Here is a 15,187-nt window from a genome sequence, read left to right on the forward strand (position 1 = left end):
CTCAGAATTTAACAGTGACAGTGTCCTATTGCTAGGATAACTGGATATGGATAATACGAACAGTGCACAAGCCTTGGCATACTATAACTGCACTGTAATGTCTGTTATCGAGTCACCACCATGAACGCAGCGTATCTGCTGAATAGATTCTTAGCACAGAAGTTCACATCTAACTCTTAAAATCATAATTGTGACTACGTAAAACAATGCCAATGTTTTATTTTCAGATGTGGGATCAATCCCTCTAATTCCTAATCTGGAGTTCTCTTAACATCCAAATTCCCACACTTCATCTAATTCTAGAAGTCACAATATAGATAGCCTGAGTACATGCAAAAAATATGCTATGCTGAGACACTGAAGATGTCACTGGAGATGGTGGACAAATAATTCAATTATTATTATTATTATTATTATTATTTTGCTGTAATGAGTTTCTTGAAGAAATTGGTTAACTTTATCATGTCCCAGAAAGAAATGGAATTTCTAAATTTAGACAAACAAAATGGTATGTGCAAAAACAGTAAACTATATTAGGCCATTATCAACAGGCAGTTTCCTCCTTAGCAACATCACTATGTACGACTACGTAGGAATGGCACTGAAGCTATAAATGCATGCGACCCAGCAGAAGTTCCGTCTTGGTGTAGAGTGATGGCTAAGCGACTGACATATTTCTACTGATTCTAACAAGGGTTTTTTTCCTTGTTTCACTTAAATTTTAGACTTTTGATCAGGCTCCCATTGAAGGACATCAATAGTAACCTCAGTTATGCTTAAAAAATGTGGTAATTTACTGTGGGCAAGAACTGCAAGGCAGAACAAGGAAGTGGAAGTTTCTTCTCATTCTACTTTGCATAGGCCTTGACAGATGGATGCTCATCTGCCCACTCACTTACACCAGTTAGTGTTGTCATGAATGGCAGCATCAACAGCCTCGAACATCCTGTAGTGAAAGCGTCTGATGACCAACACCTCTGATTTTTATCTACCTCTCCCAAGACTACACTATACCATTTAGAGTCAATCTGAGAAGATATTTACAATCCAAGTCTCTTCTTTATATCCACCTGCTGAAATGTAGAGTACAGCTAGGCTCCAGCTGGTCAACGTATTTATTCAGACCTTGAGAAAGGGGACACCAGGGAAGCATCAAGAAGCGATAAGAAATGCAGGCCAGCCCTAAATTATTTAAAAAGATGCCTAGTACCTTCTTGACTGAACATCTGCAATACCAGGACAGTTTTCCAATTTTCTTTCCCTAAAAGAAAATTGCATTTACTGTGTGCTTCTCTGCCATGGCTTTGCATGCTGAAAAGATCTTTTCATATTGTGATCTTGCTTGGAATATGGTCTCTTAAGAGTCGTGCCAAATGTAAGGTTAAGAACTTTCTTATGGTTATAATGTTAGTGAAGAGATGAAACAGAGAAGTGAAATGGGCTCTTAATTCAGCTTTCATGGTCTTATACCTATAGTACTAAGCTGGATAGGAGCCAACTGCCATTCCCCAACCATTTTAATTTAACTATAGAAAATATTTTTTAAAAAATGATGGATATACACTAGTATTCAAGAAACAATCAAACAAACTTTTTCAAAAACTGTGGGCTTTTAATTCAACAGAAGCAAGTAAAGTAATAGTTGATGAAAAACTGTTCAATGCACAAATTCAATTTCCTCACGAGTCAGTTGAGCCCAGGAACTCTCAACCCTCATAATACAATGAAAAAACAATACATTCAGAGAATTAGCTTTAAGTGAAGAGGTTTCTATTGTCAGAGTAAGAAATACACTGTCCATATCAAAATCCTGAAAATCGTGACAAGGGGACCTGTAACTGAAACATGAAACTTGAGAAAAGCACTGCTTTTTGTGAACTCTGCACTGGACTATTGGTGACTGAAACACCCTCACCGTTTTATTAACGGCATTTAATATAATGGTGTTGATTTTTTGGCATCTTAATTTTTTGGCTTATTTCCCTTTTCTTTCTCAAATTCAGCTATCTGATTAAATATATTGAGTAGATTTTGAGGTAAATCTTTCTTAACTTTGCTATCTGACTGCTCTTGGCTATTTAGTCTGCTTGCTTCTGGAATCTCTGCTTTATTTTCCTCCTCATAATTGTTCTGTCTTTCATAGTCTCCTTGATTTGTATTTAATCGATACCTGGGCTCATGTCTGCTGAAATCACGGGACGCAGAATGAGTGTACTTTTTGTATTTTTCCACCGACCTCCAGGGGTAGTCTGAGCTTGCTGCCGGGGTGGAATACCTCCCGGAACCTGGCTCCCACCTTCGGTAGTGCTCTTTTCTCCCCTCTGTATCTTGTTCAAACCTCCTAGAACCATACATTTTTGTCTTATCCTCCGAATTCCTACAATAGGAATCTGAGGAATTTCTCCTGCCATAAAAATGTCTTTCTGATTTACATGGCTTTTCTGTTTTGCTGCTACTTGCCTGGGTTTTATAGCTATTATCAAAGTCTTTTGAATCTTCAGACCTACCTCTGTCATCATCCGGGATTTCACCTGAAGATGAAGGGAGAGGGCATCTTTCCTTCTCTTTCACCTGTGTCTTTTGATATTGTAACCTATCTGGCTTTTCCAGCAGTTTTTCCACTTCTTGTTTTTGGTTAAGGAAAGATGCCGAAGTATTGCTTGGCACTGGATAGCATTCATCTGTCCTATTCTGATCTACCTGACTGGAGGATGCCCGGGATGAATGCCTTCTGGAACTCCGAGAAGACTCTGTGCGGTTCCTCTTGTGCTTCTTGTGCTTTTTGTGAACAGAAGATGAGGAGGAGGAGGAAGAAGAAACTGACTCAGCAGCAGAAGACACACTTGAAGAAGAAGTAGATTTTCTTCTTTTCTTCTTCAGCCTAAAAAAGGCAGTTAATTCATCAGATATGTTAAAAAAAAGATATTCCTATATACCCATTGATTTTCATCCTGTTTCCTGAAAAGATTTCAGAAAAATGATCTAAGAGTTCATCAAAATGCTCAAGGAAAATGCACATTATGAAAAAACTATGCTTGGATTTTTTTTTTGCGGGGGGGAGGGCACCAAATTAAACATCTCAATTCCCTTTTTCCAGGAGAGTTTTGAAGCACTAATATCTCCTTGGAAAGAAAACCACTGTTAGCCAAGAAACACTGCTTTATTTCTCCCTAATATAGTTAAAATAACAGCCTGTATTTTATTTCTAAGGTCAATCTTTTTTTTTTCCCTCTAAGGATTGTAACCTTAGACTTTACTCTGTTTATTCTCCTATAGAAAAAAGTGACACACATACTTGTTAAGGATTTTTAATTCACTGTTTATCACTTGAAAAACTTCTTGGGCCTAGCGGCGTGGCCTAGAGGCTAAAGTCCTTGCCTTCAATGCGCCAGGATCCCATATGGGTTCTAGTCCCGGCAGCTCCACTTCCCATCCAGCTCCCTGATTGTGGCCTGGGAAAGCACTTGGGGACGGCCCAAGGCTTTGGGACCCTGCACCCGCATGGGAGACCCGGAAGAGGTTCCTGGTTCCCGGCTTCGGATTGGCACAGCACAGGCTGTTGCGGCTCACTTGGGGAGTGAATCATTGGACGGAAGATCTTCCTCTCTGTCTCTCCTCCTCTCTGTATATCTGACTTTGTAATAAAAAAAAGAAAAATAAATAAATCTTTAAAAAAAAAAAAAAGAAAAACTTCTTATACTTACTTTACCTCCATCTGGGATTTTGGGTTCAAGCTAGTAGCTGCCTTAAGTTAAAAAATACTGAACATTATGTTTACCTTTTCTCCTCTTTTAAGAGCTTACGCAACTTTTCTGCACTTGTCTCTATTGTCTTTGTTTTCTGCTTTTCTTCTTTTTCAGCTTGTTTTTCTCTTAATTCCAAAGATTTCTTTTAGAACCCAGATATCGAGAAAAACAACACGTTAAAAATAGCATAATATATAAAACCCAGCATTCAAAAGACCACCCCCAACCAGAAACCCAATTTGTTATAACCAGTGATCATACAGCCAGCATTAAATACATTTTTTAAGACATTAAAAATAATGAATCATACATATGTTGGCATTAATCGTTGGGATGGCCAGTGTAGTATTGAGGACCATATTGCAGTCGGTATCCCATGAAAAAAGGGGACGCCATTGCAGTGGTACCCCATGACCCACAGTGCAAGAAGGGTGGAATACATAATACAAGAAGATCATTTTTAAAAATTAAAAAAATTCAAATGGGACACAAATTTTACAAATAAAATCCAAAAACGTTCCATTAAGATGAATTGAGGAAGGAATCACCACGTTCAAATACAAACCATTTTACAAATAGCACAGCCCAGTCGGATACATGATTACGTATGAAACCATTTTCCAGTTGTGGATGGGGACGAACAGCACCAGATGTCACAGACACAGCAGCAATGGTCCAATTCAGAAGAGAATGCATGAGAAAACATCATCATCAGTATTACAGGAAGATGCCTGAATTATGTTTACAAAGCTTTTTTTCCCCTCTTTTCTGGTTACTCGTTTATAGTGGCAATACTGTACTGGTTAATCTTATAGCCAATAGGTAAGTTCACTACAAGGAGAATTCTCAAAACCACATATCAAATTGAGTCTTTGGGAATTTTCTCCCAGGCTATTTTTACTTTTAAGGATAACTAAGAAAGGGCAATATGAGCAACGTTAATCCCCATTAGGGGACATTTACTTCTACAGTTTTCTCTAAAGATAAATAGGTTTTAGCATTAAAGAGCAATCCAAGAGGAAATAAAGAATCACCTGCATATATTTATGGAGTTTCTGCAAAGCATCCTCTGCATCTTTAAACGTCTCATCCAAAGCCAAAGCTTTCTTATAGTAACTTTCAGCATTTAAAAACTTTTCTTCTTCTTCTAACCTAAATGTAACAGACAATGACGTATGACAAACCAATGTCTAGGCATCTGTAAGATCTTGAGCACAGGTCTGTATTATGAAAACTCAGAAATTTTAGCTATAAAGCCGCAAAAGGACTTGACAAGACACCTTTAGTTCTTAGAAAAAAAATCACTATAAAGTAAAAACAGTAAGATCACCATTGGGTCCACAGGTTGGATATTGGAAAGAGTAAGTCAAAGATGAGCAGTGTTTATGGCTTGTATAACTGGATGATACCAGCTAAGTGACACTGCCTCCTAGCTGAATGACAACGGTATGTGGGTAATAAGACAACTGAGTAGGAATTAGTTATCTACCTAGTGAGAAATTAAGAAGTTGTTCTGATAGAATGAAATAATAGGTTAACAAGACAGTAAAACTTTACAGCTACAGTACACTCAATTATATCTGCCTTTGTACCAACAGAATGATGAAATTTAAGGGTATGTCTAGAAAAATAATGCTTACTTAATTTTTTATATTTTTCCATTTATGTTTCTATATGATGAAAACACAGAACAGAGCACCTGAGACAAGAACCTCAGAGACAAATAAAAATCAATGAGGACTATATTTAGAAGATATTGTCAACTAAAATTAAAAGCAAAACTTCTAAATGACATCAGTTAACGATAGTATTTTCTTACATTCAGGCTTTTACAGTGCTAGAATATTAGACTTCTATTGTTAAATAAAACTCAACACTTACTGCCCTCCTCTCTCTACAAGTGTCTGGCAGAGATATTTTCTTGCATTCCTGTGAGTAGGACAGTTCTCTAGTGCAAGCTCAAAATCTTCTATTGCTTTGTTCAGACTTCCTTTCGTTGCATATCTAGACATGAAGTAAAAATTAAACAAATGCATCATGCAAAGTACTCTTAAATATTAATAACAGTTATCTTGTAAATGTTCCTGAAAATCCACAATTCACTCACAAGGCTCCGCGTGCCACCAACGCTTCCACATTTTGTTTGTCTATTTCCAGAGCTTTATTGTATTCATTCATAGCATCCACATGTCGCCCAACCTTAAAATAATCAACTCCAATCTTCACACTAAAGAAAACATTTGTAAATCATAACTTTTGTCTGGCATGTTTGAATCAACCTGAAATGATATATTCTTACAAAAAGCTAATGTCAAAAAGGTATCATCATAATTTATCTACAAACTAATTTTAGTTTGGATGATAAGCAAGGTTGTCTTACCCCTAACCTTCTAGACCAGAAAATGCAATTGTTGAAATATATTCTTCATACCATTTTAAAGCCCAAGATGCAGACTGTTTCTTTCTTAATGCAGAAGCATAATCATCTTCAGAGAAATTTTTGCTATTAAAAAAAAAAGTTAAGCTGTAAATGCTTTTTAAATAACTACACTTGACATTCTGTCTGAAAAACTCATAACACAGAAAGAACAAATCCCAAATTTGTATTCTATTTACATAGCAAAATCCTTGAACTATCACAAATGATTACTGTGAAATAATATTTTTCTTCATTATATACAAAAAGTTCTCTTAAGTGCCCGGATCCCTCTCTACGTGATTACATGTTCAACCACAGGTAAGGAAGTCCTGTCCAGGAGATGGATCACCCGGTTCAACCCCTGGGGCATTTCTTCGCTACATCCTTCAGCTGCCCACCTTCAGCTCAGCACAGTCCCCTCACCACCTGTGACAGTGACTCTGATGTACTCTACCTTTGTAGGCCTCTCATTAACGATGGTGGATTAGATTCATCTATTCCCAGTTTTTCTAGAAGAAATTCAACTACTCCTGGATTAACAAATCCCAAGGAACTTTCCATGATATTTTCATAGGAATCCAAAGAATTGTTGCTTAATTCAACACTCCTCCTTAAAAGAAAACACAAACACACACACAAATACAAGAGTGAGTAGTATAGTTGGTGCATTCTATTTCTACTAAAGAAATAGCATTACTACTTAAGGTTTAAATTCTAATAACATTTTATATGAAGGCATAGCAATATTATATGGCTCCTTCTATCAAGCTAAAGTAACAAAAATGAACACATTTTCATTAAGAGAAGTTAAAACCTCACTTTAGGGTCAGTTTAACAAAATTTGCAAATTTCATAACCAAGGATATTTTAGTTAACAAAAATAATTTTTACCTATAGTACAAAGGAAGTTCTTCAGAGCTAATTACACCTAACTTAATGCCAGACAGGTGTGGTGGAAGAGATGCGCTATACAGAGACACTGCAAGCTTTTCATGATATCTGTCAATATCCTTGATTCCAGCTAAGTAAGAGAGAGAATGTGCTGATTAATAAGAAAATGTAAACAAACATCAAAAACAAACTTTATAAATGATACCCATGTTGAGACTTCATTTTCAAATTTAACCAAAAAACCCCACTATTGTTATTTATTTTTAAAATTCATTTTCACTTTACTCCAAGGACAGAGGAGATAGCTTGCTCACTCTCCAATGTCTGTCCTGGCCAGGGCTGTGCCAGCCTGACCTCGGGAGCCCAGAACTCAGAGCAGATGTCCCACACGGGCAGCAGGGACATCACTCCTGGGACTGATCCCCTCGCTGCCTCTGGGCATTCCAGAAAGCGGGCAAGGAGTGGACTCCAACCCAGGCACGTGAGGTGGGCACCCCAAGCTGCATCTCAGCTGCCATGCCAAACACCCACCCCATTGTTACTTTTTTATTAGCACGATGAAAGCTCATCACCTCGAATGATGTCACCAGTTTGATAATATGATAAAGGATCCCCATGGTTACTCTGAGCAGGTACATCTCTTAATGGACAAAGTGCCTGCAAGGAAGTGTTTCAAAACATCAGGTATTTCATTCTTGGTAAGGACAGTGTCTTCTTTAATCTCAGTTGCTCAACAAGATACATACATTAAAAACAACCCACACCTTAATGTCTACATTTAATTGATGATTTCAGTTACAAAATAACCTCTGTGTCCAAACGCTTGGTTTTCTGGTTCGAAAACTAAAGTTTCAAAACAATGTCTATTAATTTTAGGAACCAAATCTACTTCTGGATTAAGAAGCAAAAAAAATATTTTGCCCTCATCAAGAACAAAAGTTTCTCCAGAAACTGCAAGGATTCCAAAGAAAATGAAAGGTGAATTCTTCAAAATGGGTGTCTGTTACGCAGTCTGTGCCACCAGCTGCTTTTCTTTCTTTTCATCTGCCTGCCTGGACAGCCATCACCCCATCCTTTACAGTGAGGGACTATACATCTTATACACAAGAAGCTAATGTCGCCTTCAATGATTAACACCATGCTCAACTATAAGCTATGTCAACCTCCTCATGTTCGCGGACCATCTCCTTGGGTATTCAAAACACAAAGCAAGCCAGGAACGCAGAACCTAACTGTAACTCTCCCACTGTCGGAAATTTTAAAAAGCTACTTTTATCCTTCCGATTCTGCTTATTTCATTCCCCAAAAATATCTGGACATATATGCTACAGCTTGGGATGCAGACATAATGTTTGCACGGAGGCGATTTTATTAGAAACAGAAGCAATCCACATCGCTAAGAAGTGAGTAACTTACTGTGATTTCCAAGTGGGATATATCTCTCACGATGCCACTTCCTAAACAGATCAACACCATGAAAAATCCAAATTCCCGAATGGAAGTAATTCTGCCAATGACTATGTCACCACGCTCAATATCACGGAAAAACAGTTCTCTCCTGTCCATACTCGGGATCTCCATGAACTGCTCCAGGGGCGGCATGACTGCAAAACGATCTGGAAAAAACAAAAAGAACAAAATCACTGACAACACTTGAGTCCCGTTTCAGCCCAAGTACTGCTTAGCTAAACAGCCTTTTTTTTTTTTGAAATTTTGAATTTTAGGGTACAATTCTGTGCAGTCTGCGATTTCTCCCCATCCCTCCCAAATGATTTTTTCCCATTTTGTTACAATAGTATAGTCCTTCACGAGGAGTTATAATTCCATCAGTCTTAAACTGCAATTTGTAAAAGGTCTTTAAGACTGGACTTACCTTCACTGTCTTCATTGACTTCAGAATCTGCAGGCGCATTTGACTTCCAGGAAAGTGCAAAAAGCAGATCTGCTTTCTTGGAGATGAATTTTTGTATCTCTGTGTTGTCAACTCTCTTCTCCTTTCTTAACAGAGGGAAACACACTTTGTGACCGTGCTGGCTTCTGACATTCTTTGCCCCAGCTGCTGCCAGTCCGAGCCCCAACCCCGGGGAGACCAACTTCTGACCAGACTTTCGCTCACTGCACTAGGACGTGGAAGATGCTGAAGCCTGCAAGAGATGCTATCAGCCGTACTAGTGCAGGGCCGCTGGGTGCAGCCTGCGTGGGGAGACACGCCGTGTGGACCCTGCGTCGGGGGACACTCTGGCTGGACCCCACACTGGGGCACACTCCGCCCGCCCGCGTGGGGGGGACATGCCGTGTGGACCCTGCGTTGGGGGACACTCCGCCCGCCCGCGTGGGGGGACATGCCGTGTGGACCCTGCGTCGGGGGACACGCCGCCCCCGTGGGGGTACACTCCGCCCGCAGCCCGCGATGGGGGACACGCCGCCCGTACCCGCGCGAGCACACGCAGCAGGGCGCCCACCGTCCGCTCACCTGCCCGGCAGCGGCGGCGGCAGCGGCGGGCCCCGAGCCGACTCGCCCGCTGACCCCAGCAGGCTCCGGAAGTGCGGGTTGTCCTGCTGCTCGCTGCGAAGCAAGGACAGGAGCGACGGCCCGTGGCAGTTGAGCGACTGCCGCAGGAGGTCCCGGTCCATGGCTGCGGAGAGCCCCGGGCCCCGCGGCAGGCCGGCCAGCCGCGCCCTGCAGCCGCCAGCACCCGCCGGCAGCCGCCGGCACCCACCAGCACCCCACGCCGCAACCCCGCTGCCACGGCCGCCTCCCGGAAGTGCTCCGGAGCCGCCCCTCGCGGCGGGGCGCGGGAACTCGGCCTCGGTCTCGCGACGCGGAGCGAGACTACGGAAGCCCGCGGGCCTGCGCCGTGTGGAAAGCTTGCGTGTGAAGATTTCTGTGGTGGTTTTACGTTGAATAGAATGAAAAGTAGAAAGAAAACGTTTACGAAGGAACTGGAGTTGTGTTTTGTATAAGCAGCCTGTTTCCTTTTAGGGGTTTTAGAAAGCTAGAATGACTTTTAAGGATCCACGTACACAGGTAACATTTTTTGTAGTTTCTCACAGCGGCGGCTGCTGTCTTGGTGCTGCTAAGACTTACAGTATGGCATTATGTGCACTGAATGCAACGTGCTCTTCCCAGGGGTAGCTCAAGTGACTTAAAAATGGTTTCGACCTGGGTGTCCAGGCTCTAGACCCTAACCACCATCACCACCTCATTTTACTTTCCTGTCCAAGACAAACAAGCTGGGGTCTTAGTGGATTGCTCTTAACTCTTAGTTAAGGATTGTGGAGTTACGATTGCGGCCAAGGACTTGGGAGATCATGTAATGTTTCACCTTAAAACACTAGAGAAAACAAACTAAACAAAAAGTTATCCGAAGGAAGGAAACGATGCAGTGCAGAGCAGAAGTGTGTTAAGAAAAGTGAGCAGAAAGCTGTATCACTTTCAACCAAAATCAAAGACATGGAGAGTTGCTGTTTTGAAGAAATTAAAATCAGCAGAACTTTACTTAGACAAAGGAAAAACATAGTGCGCAAACTCAAATAAGTGCTTTCAGAAAGGAAAGTGAAGACATTATAAAGAACACCTCAAAAATAAAGAATCTTAGCGGACTTACAAACATATATGCACCAACAAATTGGATGATTTAGAGGAAATGGATAAAGTCCTGGAAACATACATCCCATAAGACTGAGTCAAGAAGTGAGAAGCCTGAAATACTGCTAAATTCAATTATAAAAGGAATATTCCGATGAAAAACTAAACCTGGGACTTAACAGACACATTACCAAAGATGCTATACTAGTGGCAAATAAACATAGGAAAATATATTCCACATTGCCTCATGAAAAAACAAAGCAGAGAGATATACAAAAATGGCACAGCTGTTAGAATGACCAGATTCCAGAACACTGCTAACATCCAGTACTGTGAGGATGTGAACAGGAGCTGGAGTACTCCACAGTGCAGCCATTTGGAAGACAGGTTGGTGCTTTCCTATGAAACCAAATGTATTCTTACTCTGTGATCCCAGTTCCTTGGGACTTACCCCAAATAAAGACTTATTTATTTTAAAGATCAAACTATTTAGATTTGTCTTAAGTTTAAAAATTTTTTTTTAGTATTATTTACATAGTTGAGAGGGATGCACACCCATGTGGGCCTCTGATTAGGGTGGAGAGGGTCAGGTGTGTGGGAAGGTGAACAGGATGAATGTGTTCCGTTTTCTCCTGTGTCTGCAGGGGAAGAAGGCGGGGAGGCCGCTCCTTGCTGTCAAACCATCTCAGCACCTGGGGATGGGGGACGGTCCCTGAATGCCTTAGAGACCCTGATGTGGGGGAGAGTGTTCCAAGGGTGTTACTTGAGTGGTTGTGAGATCTTCCGAGGTCTGTTGGTTGACGAAATCCACCTTAGTGCATCCACAGACCCGGAAACATGCTGCTACTGTGGCCAGGAGAATTGACAATCTGTTCTGCTTTCTGTCCTCTGACAAGGTGGTTGATGTCCCTTGCTGTCTTAGATGAAGTGGCCTTTATGTCCCTTGTGTTTATTTTGGCATGCTGTCTGCTGTACGGGTATCAGCAACTGAGGAGCCCCAGTCCTGATGGATACTCTACAAGCTCTGACCACACATCTTGTGATTTTCCCTGTGGCCAGTGTCTGGGTCCAGCGGTCAAGTTGGGGTTCCCCAAAGAAACCTCACCTGGGGTGACCTTAGCTCTTCTGTGGGCTAACCAGTACAGGAGCAGGTTTGGTCTGTCACTTGCACCAGTCAACACACATATGATAGATGCAGCTGCCTGCTCAGTCTAGCCACATCTGTTACATGAACTGAGGAGTCCCCTGGCCTGGCCAATCCAGCCCTCCATAGGTTCACAACTCACTAATACCAGCAGATGTTATGGCGTAGTTGGGACAACCGGCAATGACTGCTACCATGCTGCCCCCAGCCCTTGTTGCATGTGTGCTATGGGCTAGCCCACTGTGTCCTGCATCCCTTTGGGTCTCATGCGTACCCATTGGTGCTGCATTATAGCTCGGCCTCGCTTGCCCCCTCATCTGGCCACCTCAACTGGCCCACATGTATGCTAATGAGTGCTGATGCCTTGACCAGCCTAGCCTACCCCCAGGATTGGTTCTTGTGATCACCAACAGGTATCAATCCATTTTGTCAATATTTATCTTTCATTTGGATAATTTGGGCAATTTACACATAACGTTCTTACTTTGCTTAGATTCCTTTGTGCTTTGTGCTTTTACTAGGAGATTTTCTGCCTTCTTATTTTTTTTTTAAAGATTTATTTATTTTTATTGGAAAGTCAAATATACAGAGAGGAGGAGAAATAGATAGGAAGGTCTTCTGTCCGATGATTCACTCCCGAAGTGTCCTCAATGGCTGGAACTGTGTTGGTCTGAAGCCAGGGGTCTGGAGCCTCTTCTGGCTCTCCCACACGGGTGCAGGGTCCCAAGGCTTTGGGCTGTCCTTGACTGCTTTCCCTGGCCACAAGCAGGGAGCTGGATGGGAAGCGAGGCCACCAGGACACGGACCAGGGGATCCCATGTGGGATCCTGGTGCATGCAAGGTGAGGATTCTAGCTGCTAGGCTACTGCAACAGGCCTGCCTTCTTATTTTTTATGATGCAGACTATATTTTTCTGTTCTGTTTAGCACATCTGAAATCTTTTTTTAACGCTAGACAAGTGGTAACATATTTAGTTTTTCTTTATTTCTGAATGCCTTTTTCATCTTAATTACAAATGGATTGAAAGTTATTTTTTTTTTTCTTTTAGGGCTTGGAATATGTCTCACCGTTCTCTGCTATCTGTATGGTTTCTGATGAGAACTCAGTTGTCAGTCTGATTAGAGCTCCTTTGAAGGTAATCAGTGTTTCTCTTGTGCATATTTTAGTATATTTTCTTTAGGTTTTACTTTTGAAATTTAATTGTAATGTGACATGGTGCAGATTTTTTCTGATTATGTCTACTAGGAGTTCTATGTTCTTCCTGTACTAAAATAGCTCTATTTGTATAAAATAAGGAAATTTTCTACCATTATTTAACCAAAAAGAGATAATAATCCATTCTGTATCTTCACAACTTCAGAAACTCCTATGATACATATGTGTGGTCATTTGATAATTTTGCATACATCTAAAACACAGTTTTCAATTTTCCAAATTTTTGCCTAGGATACTCCCCAAAATTTGTCTTCTAAGTTAAATATCCTTTTTTCTACCTCACCTCATCTTTTGTTAAGACTTTACACTGTATTTTCTATTTGATATATTGAACTTTTCATTTCTCAGTCACGTCATGTATGGAGTTCTTCAATTCATGTATTTGCTCACTGGTAGACTTGAGTAGTCTTATGATCATTCTTTTGAATTCCATTTCAGGTATTTCATCAATATCATCATCTTTATATTGAAATACTGTTGTTCTCTAGGGGAATCATAGCATCTTCCTTATTCCCATTTCTCATTCCTTTATATGTACTTTTGTGCATTTGTAGAAACACTGTTTTTCTCATCTGTCCTCAGCCCCAACTCTCAGGTTCACCAGCAGAAGCTGGAGACTAGCAGGGGATTCTCTAAGTTCCCCTACTAAGCCCACTGTCAGCCTCAGATCTTCTGTGTCTTGGCAGGTGCTGTCGCCCAGCCTGACATGGCCAGCCCCTGGTCCTGGCATTGACCATTGGATACTGTGTGCTAGCCTGTCTGGACTGCACCCATTCCAATTCTCACTGGTGGATGCTACAGCCTATCCCAGCCTGATCTACCCCAAGATCCAGCTCTCATGTGACCAGGCAGGTGCCTCAGCCTAGTCTGGCCTGCCTCACACCCAGTCTAGCTCTCAACAGTGCCAGCAAGTACAATAGCCTAACCCAGTCAGGCCTGAACCTAGCCCCAGGCCACATATATGCTGTTAGGTGCTGAATGCCTGCCCAGCCTGGTCAATCCACAGCCCAGTTCTCACACTCACCAGTGGGAGCTGCAGCCTAGCAGGGGAGTCCCCAGAATCCCCCTGCCAAGCCAATTCCCAGCACCGAGTCTTGAGCATTCTGGCATGTGTTTTGACTCAACCTGGCATGGCATACCCACAGTCTCAGCTCTCACTGACAGGTGTTGCAGCCTAATGAAGCCAATGAAGCCAGGCATGCCCCACATGCTGTGCTGGCTTTTAAGCATGCCAACAGTTGCTACAGCCTGGGCCAATCCAGTCTGTCTCCAGGCCTTGCTCACACAAATGCTATTGAATGTTACATCCTAACTTGGCCTGCCCTTCTTTAGCCCTAGCTCTTGTGCTCCCCAATGGAAGCTGTGACTTAGTAGATAGTTCCCCAAGTTCCCCTTACAGACCAGCTGTCGGCCCTGGATCTCACACTTGCCAGCAGCTCTGCCCTCAGTCCCAGCCTTTGCATGTACTAGTAAGTGCTGTAGCCTATCCCAGCCCAGCTTCCTCCTAGCATCAGCTCCCACAAGTGTTAGGTAGATTCCTGCCAGGTGAGTTCTGTGGTCCAGGCTGACTCAACCATCACTATCCCCTGCTCTCTGTGTAGACTGGTGGATGCTGTAGTCCCATAGTGGTGAGCTGTCAAGTCCCCTACAGAGTCTTCCCCCAGATCCAGTTCGCTCACATTCTGGTGAGTACTGTGACCCACCCTGATGTAGGCCTACCCTCTAGGCATTCCTTGCCCCCACCCCTGAGCTCCAGTGTTTGTGTGGGTCAGTGGGTAGCCCATCCCGTGTTTTGCTTGTATGCAGATGCCTTGGCCTGACCCAGACATGCCCTCTGGTTTCCCTGCTCTACGGCACTGCATCTCAGCTCCCTGGACTACCTGTGAATGTAGTCACCTGGTCTGTGGAAACCCCCATTTGTCATTTCTCCCCTGTGAAACATTCCCTCAGCCACTTATACTCCAACTCCGATATATCTCTAGACCACCTTCTCCTGCAGTGTACATCATGCCTCTACCTCTGCCCCTTGCCCACCCACACTTGGTGACCAGGTTGGAGTGTCTGAGCCTGGGGTTCCTGACTTTCCCTACATATTGAAAGAAAGAGAGAAAGAAAAAGAACGAACAAAGGAAGGAAGGAAAGAAGAAAGGAAGGAAGAAAGGAAGGGAGGAAGGAAGGAAGGA

The 15,187-nt window shown here is 42.3% G+C and overlaps 1 protein-coding gene across 4 annotated transcripts; it reads right to left on the bottom strand.

Moving 5' to 3' along the window:
* Positions 1-1,893: 1,893 nt before the first annotated feature.
* On the bottom strand, positions 1,894-9,758 carry TTC14 (tetratricopeptide repeat domain 14). Of its 4 annotated transcripts, none has more exons than XM_004591262.3 (12): positions 9,530-9,758; positions 8,930-9,054; positions 8,473-8,672; positions 7,629-7,713; positions 7,057-7,186; positions 6,620-6,775; positions 6,178-6,249; positions 5,854-5,973; positions 5,628-5,750; positions 4,781-4,898; positions 3,779-3,888; positions 1,894-2,881 (listed from the first exon to the last, which is right to left on the bottom strand). In XM_004591262.3, exons 1-12 carry the CDS (start codon positions 9,688-9,690, stop codon positions 1,963-1,965), a joined length of 2,319 nt encoding a protein of 772 aa, XP_004591319.2. In that variant the 5' UTR covers positions 9,691-9,758; the 3' UTR covers positions 1,894-1,962. The 4 variants fall into 4 exon arrangements, 2 of the variants coding, with proteins under 2 accessions (XP_004591319.2, XP_058518206.1); XR_009245187.1 differs by having other exon boundaries at positions 2,746-3,345; positions 3,701-3,888; XR_009245188.1 differs by having other exon boundaries at positions 2,753-2,881; positions 3,779-3,871.
* Positions 9,759-15,187: the final 5,429 nt, after the last annotated feature.

The sequence above is a fragment of the Ochotona princeps genome, chromosome 3 (assembly GCF_030435755.1).
Source record: "Ochotona princeps isolate mOchPri1 chromosome 3, mOchPri1.hap1, whole genome shotgun sequence".
In the NCBI taxonomy this organism is placed as follows: domain Eukaryota; kingdom Metazoa; phylum Chordata; class Mammalia; order Lagomorpha; family Ochotonidae; genus Ochotona; species Ochotona princeps.